Genomic DNA, 7427 nt, shown 5'->3' with positions numbered 1-7427 from the left:
AAATGAAGCATTTGTGTATATATAAACTTTTCAGGCATAGTCTTATTAATAATGTATTACTGATGTAAACCCCGTTGATATGGTTGATCCACAACTAATATAAAGAAGATAAAGCTTGGAAAAAAAAGATGCGCTAGGATTGGCGCGTTTTTTTCGGAAGGGCTTGAGAATGGCTAGGGCCTCTGAGGCTAAGCTGAGAACAGTCGGGCGAACCCCCGTTCACGTGACCATGGCGTCAGAGGCCATACTCTGTTTCCGTCACATCTCGAGGTAAAGGCGTCAATCTAACAGAGGCCGACTGGACTGCGTGAGGAGCGGATGACAACTCCATCGACCGGCCACATCAACGTCCTTTGGACCCAGACGCTGCAGGCTCACAACAACTACGTCCACAAGTCCATCAAGTTTGGTGAGTGGCGTCACCACGGACCCCGAGCCATGCGGATTCGCCCGCTCACGTCTGGCTGTGCGTGGCTTTCCCGTGTCCGAGGAAAAGGGAATCCTGGTGGTTGAGCCGAGCCCGGGGTAGGTTTGGAGCCTTCGGGCCCCCCCCCGGGTGAGGCAATACACCACTTCGGCCCCCGCTTCTCGTAGACGGGAGTCCTGGTAAGGCCCGGCCAGGATGATTCAGTCTAGTCGCCTTTTCTTCTGCTATCCCCTCCAATCTTTCATCTTTACCTTTCCTGTTTCTTTTACTTCTCTCTCATTTTTCTTACTCCTTTTTCATTCCTCTTTGGCGACAACGGCTAACCTTGGGTGGCAATAGACCTCTGTCTTGACCCACACTTGGGTATAGTTTCCCGGCAGCACTGTTAGCGTAACGTCTCCAGCCAAGCCCTTCTTGTTATGGTGCGTTACCTAACCCCTTGTTGGGCTCGGTGGTGGGCGGTGCACCGCGGATTCTGAACATCCTTTGCCCTCTTATGGCACCCCCCCCCCCCCCGTTCCAAACCCTCTGATCGGCCCCTGAAAAGGGGTCGGACCGAAGTAAAACTGAATGATAAGTCTTCACTGGTACAGAACACCTTTAGCCGATTCCTTGTTATGCACTCCGAACAAGAAGAAAAATATCTTGCGAAGTTCTCACCTTTTCTGATCGCAAAAACCCTAGAAACCCTTGTAGATTCGGGTGGTGCTTGACCCCACCCGCTCCCAAGTCCGAAAAGGATCCCCTCCTTCCTCTACACAGGGGGTGGAGGAGGCCATGGAGGTCAATGAGTAACTGACGGAACATCTCCCATCCACCGAGGGTAGCATGGAAACTGCCACTCCTGTGCCTTTAGGCTCGAAGGCAGGCAGTGTTTCCTCTGCACACCAAAAAAAAAAAACCAGCGCAGGCATCCCAGGTGCTTGCCGGCCCGTCAGGCAGAGCCCGGGCACAGCCCACTCGCTTGACCAACAATCCGAGAAAGCCGGGTCACTCTGACGAGGCAGTCTCGTTGAAGGGCCCAGAGGTATCAGCTGAAGAGAAAATGGAAGAGGCCAGTCCAGCTTCAGATGACGACTTGCTTCCTTCGGGAGCGGAGACCCTTGTCTTCTTCTGCGGGTGAGCCCGCAGAACGACAGAAGGACAATGCTAGAAAGAAAAGAAATATTACTCAGATTTTAGCTCCGAAAGAAAATGAGCTTAACTATATATAGGTATATTTTTAACTTTTCTATGCGTTTTTAGGGGATTTCACTAAAAGGCAGCCACACCGATATTTTTATGCACTTTTGCCCACAACTTTTTATTGATTTTATATAATTTTTATGGGTCATCTCTCTTTTATGCAATGGAACTGTGAGGTCTCCTACGCAACATTGATAACATTAGTTTCTTTCTTAGTGAGCTACGACCTATGGCTCTGGCTTTGCAGGAGACTCATTTGAATTCCAGTCATTGAAATGTTTTACGGTCCCATCACACTTTTCGTAAAGACCGCCCATCATCTCATTCAGCCGGTGGTGTGGCAGTTGTTGTGCAAAGAGTGGTGGCATGTGCCGAGGTGCCCCTGGACACTCCGCTCGAGGCAGTGGCTGTGAGGGTTCTGACCGACCGTTTAATCACCGTTGTTTCACTGTACCTTCCGCCACAGATCACAGTGCACATGCGTGAGCTTCAAAAGCTCATTGCCCAACTACCACAACCCCTTTTTAATATTAGGGGATTTTAATGCTCATCACACAATGTGGGGCAGTGCACGAGTTGGTTCGCATGGAGAACTCGTGGAACGACTTTTATTGTCATCAAATCTTTGTCTTGTAAACACGAAATCTCCAACCTTTTTTAGTGACGCACATAGCTCCTTCACCTGCTTCGATTATCTTTACCATCGCCATCTCTGCTTCCTTCTTTGTCTTGGAAGGTTTTAGAAAACCCATTCGGGAGCGACCACTTCCCGATTGTCGTAGAGAGCCTTGCTGCTGTTAGTGCTCTTTCAGAACGTGCGCCGAGATGGCGCCTTGAGAAAGCGGATTGGGAATTGTTTTGCTCATCTGCTACAATTGATATTTCCTTATTATCTGTCTTGTCTCCAGATGATGCTACAGCTTATGTTACTGAGAAGATAATTGAGGCTGCAGAACAATCTATTCCCCGCACCTCCCGGAAATTAGCAAGAAAGTGCAGGCCATGGTGGACTGAAGAATGTTTCACGACAATGAAGAAACAAGACAAGCTTGGGGCATATTTCGACGGTACCCCACCCTAAATAACAAGATTGAATTTAAAAGGCGAAAAGCTCAAGCCCGCTGGACTAGAAGGCAAGCAAAAAAGAAATCGTGGACAAAATATGTCTCCTCACTGAACAGCTTTGTACCCGCAAAGGATGTGTGGGACCTTTACCGCAAAATCAAGGGGGATTACCGCTGTTTTATTATCCCTCCATTGTTCAAGACTGTTCCCACATCAATGAAATACTTGGGCAATACTCTTGACGTTCACTTCCAGAGCGTTTCGAGTTCTGAAAATCTACAGTGCCACTTCTAAACAGCTCAAAATGAAAGCAGAATTCGAGCGAATAGTTATGTCGGGGGCAACCTCTACACCATACAACCAGCCCTTTACGCTCCGTGAACTGGAGTTGGCTCTTGACACCAGGAAACAGTCTGCCAATGGTCCTGATTTCATCCACAATGAGATGCTTCGTAAGCTGCCCCTACAACATCTGCTTAGTTTTTTCAACGTTCTCTGGGAAAGAGCTTACTTCCCTGAATCCTGGAAAAGAGCACATGTTACACCCCTCTTGAAAGCTGGCAAAGACCCCTCTCTTCCCTCGAGCTACCGCCCAATTGCCCTTACGAGCTGTCTTGGTAAGATGTATGAAAGACTTATCGACAAACGGCTGGTGTTTTTTCTTGAAGAACAAAACCTATTTTATAACAATCAGTGTGGTTTCCGCCAAGGCCAGTCTAGTCTAGATCACCTCGTGCGCCTCGAGACGAGGATCCGGGAGGCTTTTGTAAAGAGGCAGCACTCTGTGTCTGTGTTTTTTGACCTGGAGAAGGTAGTACGACACGACATGGAGATATGGAATCATGCGAGACCTTTACGCCTGCGGAGTACGGGGCCGCATGTTGCGTTGTATAAAAGCTTTTCTGACTGGGCGGACCTTTCAGGTTCGACTAGGCACCACATTATCGGACGCATTTGTTCAAGAAAATGGGGTTCTTCAGGGGGGCATCCTGAGTGTTAATTTTTTTTTAAAGATTAACACCCTAGCTCAAATACTGCCACCCTCCATTGAACATTCATTGAACATTCATTCGACGACCTACAGATATCATTTTCCTCTTGTGATCTGTCCAGCTGTGAACGCCAGCTGCAGCTAGCAATTAATAAGATCAGTAAGTGGGCCGACGAAAATGGCTTCAGGTTTTTATCTGGAAAAACGGTGTGCGTTCCATTCTCTCTTCGACGAGGGCTGTCCCTTGATCCAGAGTTGGAATTTAACAGAGCACCTATAACAGTTAAAGCCGAGCATAAGTTACTGGGAGTCATATTTGATAAGAAGTTGAATTTTATCTCTAATTTAAAGGAACTGAAACAAAAGTGCCTGAAATCCCTAAACATCCTGAAAATTTTGTCACATAAAACTTGGGGCTCTGACAGACTATTCCTGCTACGCTTGTATAATGCTTTGGTACGATCCCGACTAGATTATGGTGCCGTCGTGCACAACTCAGCGCGACCATCCTCCTGAAGATGTTGGACCCGGTACACTACCTTGGCTTGCGCCTTGCTACGGGTGCATTTCGGACATCGCCTGTTTTGAGCTTGTACGCGGACTCTCACCAGATGCCTTTTTCCTAGCGACGGCAGTACCTGGGCTTGAGCTATACTTCCAGGATTTTGTCTGATCCTCACCATGCAACCTTTTTTGCTCTCCAGCAATCTCGTCTTTTTGAAAATAAACCAAGCACTGTGCGGCCATTGAGTTTTCGTGTTCACAGTGATCAGTCATCTCTCGGTCTAGACCTTCATGGCATAAACCTTCTCCAAAAGGCCGAGAGCATTCCCCCTTGGAAAATGCTTCCAGTATCATGCGACTGGTCCTTTACACGGTATAGCAAGCATAATGTCTCCCTTCTGCTTATTCAACAAGAATTTCTTGACTCACAGAATAACTATGACGACTATACTCAATTTTATACAGATGGCTCCAAGACTTTTTTCTGCAGTAAGAGCGGCTGTTTATTCTGAAGGTTTCATACAGGCCCAGCGGCTTAGCTGCATGGCTAGTATTTTTACTGCGGAGCTATACGGTGTTCTCCTTGCAATCGAGTATATTACCGCCAGTAAAACAATGAAGGCAATTCTTTTTGTAGACTCCCAAAGTGTAATCGTTGCCCTCTGCTCTGTAAGAGATACAAAAAACATGCTTGCTAAGCTAATACGCAATAAAATCAATCGCTGCTTAGAGCGTGGGTTCGTTATAAAATTCTGCTGGATCCCAAGCCATCTTGGGATCAAAGGCAATGAGAAAGCAGACCACCTGGCTACCTCCGCGAGCAATCTCTTAGAAACCCTTCGGGGCATACCCTTTCAAGATATCAAACCCCTCCTTAGGAAAGCTCTCCTTGATTCTTGGCAATCTGAGTGGAACCTAGAGAGTGCAAATAAGCTGCATGGTATTAAGCTAGTTTTGGGGTTGTGGGAGAATTCATTTTATAAAAACCGTTTTCATGAGGTTCTCTTGTGCCGTCTTAGAATTGGCCACACCTTCCTGACTCACGGACATCTTCTTTGTGGAGAACACGCTCCAAGCTGTGAGCATTGCGGTGAACCTTTAACAATTTTGCATATTTTGTGTGCCTGTCCAGGCTTTGAGCAGAACCGGCTTGCCTGTTTTCCAGAGCTTTTTACATATCAGATTCCTTTCCATCCAACACTTTTTTAGGCCGAGCATCCCATCATTCCATTCAATCGGGTCCTCAACTTTTTTGCAAGCAAGTGGCCTTCTACACAAAATTTAAGTACCGCATTTTCTGTTCACCATAAATACATAAAACATGAGCTTCATGTGTGCTCTCAATTATCGTTACTGTGAGTCGCATTAGTCTTGTAGTCTGGCCCAGCATGGCCTTCGTCGCTCTTGCGCCATTAAACCGTTAATCATCATCATCAAAAGTCCATCAACAAGCCGTCCATCATTAAATTTTAGCGGTTCGCTCAATTGCCATACAAGTCTGACTGCGCCACCCTTCGACGTGACCAGGACAAAACTGAGAATGACGACTCCTAAAATAACCGCCGTGTAAATATATATTAACTTTCTGGTATTTATTGCAACAGTAAAGGGGTACCTAACGCATCCCTGTCTTCCGTACTTTTATTACCACTGTAGGAACCTCTCACCACTATTAACACACGAACCGTACCTTCCCATAACACCCATCAACCTAAAACACGAACGGCTTGATTTATGTCTCAAAGAAAATGCTTCACTCGCTTATTTTCGTATTTTAATTTTCTTGCAACAAGGCATTACTATTTTTTGTTTTTTGGTTGCATTGGAGTATTGATTCGCTTGCAAAGGGACATTAGTCAGCTGACGAAGGTAGTGGAAGTTGAAAAACAATCTTCAGACTACGATTTGTTCATAAGCGCACCCTTATTTGCTCATGCTCAGCCTGCTAAATATTTCTTTTTCGTCAAACTTTGGTGCAATACAAAATAAATGGTCATAAAAAGCGTCAAAGTGTACACATAATGTAAGGAAAATACCTTTCGGGAGCCATTTTTGTAGCAAAGGTTCTATTTAAATAAGCATAAATATAAATTTAATTTAAATGTTGATTTAAATAAAAATTTAAGTAATTTTCATTTGTATTGTGCACCATGTTTCTCGGCAGCTGATGCATGATATCTTATAAATCTACCTCGTTTAATAACAGCAATGCAGTAACCCCAGCCCGTGGCCTCCTGCCACATTTCGGGCATTTTGTGGTTAGCGTTCTGGCACAAAGAGAACGTCGTGTATGTAGGTCAAATACGAGTCGCTAGATGTCTGAACCTGGGATGCGAGTTGCGTTTTGCCGAGATCTTGCGTGGAGTATGACACCCGAAAAGGTATTGAACTTTGGATATATAGAGGTCCTACGACGCCATTCCTACTTCATGGATTCTAAACCGTGTCGATGCGGTGTCACACAAGTAAGAAATGATATTTGGTACCATTATGCTTGCAAATATCATTTCCGCCTATACAAAATTCTATGATCCCGAGTCTACTGGGAAAAAATATATTTTCTTTACCCACCTATAGAAAATTATATGGCCCTAAGTCTAAAGATTCGGGGTTATACTTCCATAACAACAACAATAATAATAATAATAATAATACTAATAATTAATAAGTTACTGTTTTAACAGTGTCCAGGGGCATCCAATTGGTCTTCTTGCTGGCGCAGTTCAATAGAACGCACAAACAGACGCTTGCGCGCGCAGGCACACACATACACGAGCGCACGCACGTACATACGCATGCACACGCGCAAACACACGCCCGCGCGCAAACGCACACGCACGCACAAGCACAGACGCACACACGCATGCACGCGAACGCATGCATCCACACGCGCACACGCACACACGCACGCGCATGCACGCACATACCCGCACGCAAACAAATACGACGAAGGAAACGTTGCTGAGAAATAGCCCCCTTCCCTGGCAGAGGCCGAGCGCTCCGCGCTAGCGGTCGTCGAGCGGCTGGCCCCATTGAGCGGCCGGTCACGTGATCCACCTCAGTGGCAAGCACTGCGGAGCAAATCGGGCGTAGCGCTCCCAGTGCCACCGCTTTCAGAGCGTATGCTATCTTGCTGAAAGCATGATTTTCTGATCGGAACTTCATGATTTGACAAAAGAAATTGATTGATTACTACTTGATTATCGGTGACCCCGACGTTAAGACACAATTTATTTTTCCTTACAGTTGTATTAA

At 46.0% G+C, this 7427-nt stretch overlaps 1 protein-coding gene across 1 annotated transcript in view; it reads left to right on the top strand.

The window, feature by feature from the left end:
- Positions 1–318: 318 nt before the first annotated feature.
- LOC120843180 overlaps positions 319–7427 on the top strand; it is a gene marked incomplete at its 3' end in the record, with an annotated part of 63550 nt that continues 56441 nt past the window's right edge. Inside the window, exon 1 of the mRNA XM_040214433.1 lies at positions 319–409. Within this exon, the coding sequence (XP_040070367.1) occupies positions 319–409 (91 nt within the window). The remainder of the gene's footprint in view (positions 410–7427) is intronic.

Source organism: Ixodes scapularis, unplaced genomic scaffold (genome assembly GCF_016920785.2).
Source record: "Ixodes scapularis isolate PalLabHiFi unplaced genomic scaffold, ASM1692078v2 PGA_scaffold1__304_contigs__length_218370807, whole genome shotgun sequence".
In the NCBI taxonomy this organism is placed as follows: domain Eukaryota; kingdom Metazoa; phylum Arthropoda; class Arachnida; order Ixodida; family Ixodidae; genus Ixodes; species Ixodes scapularis.
This window is presented reverse-complemented; position numbering and strand designations above follow the sequence as displayed.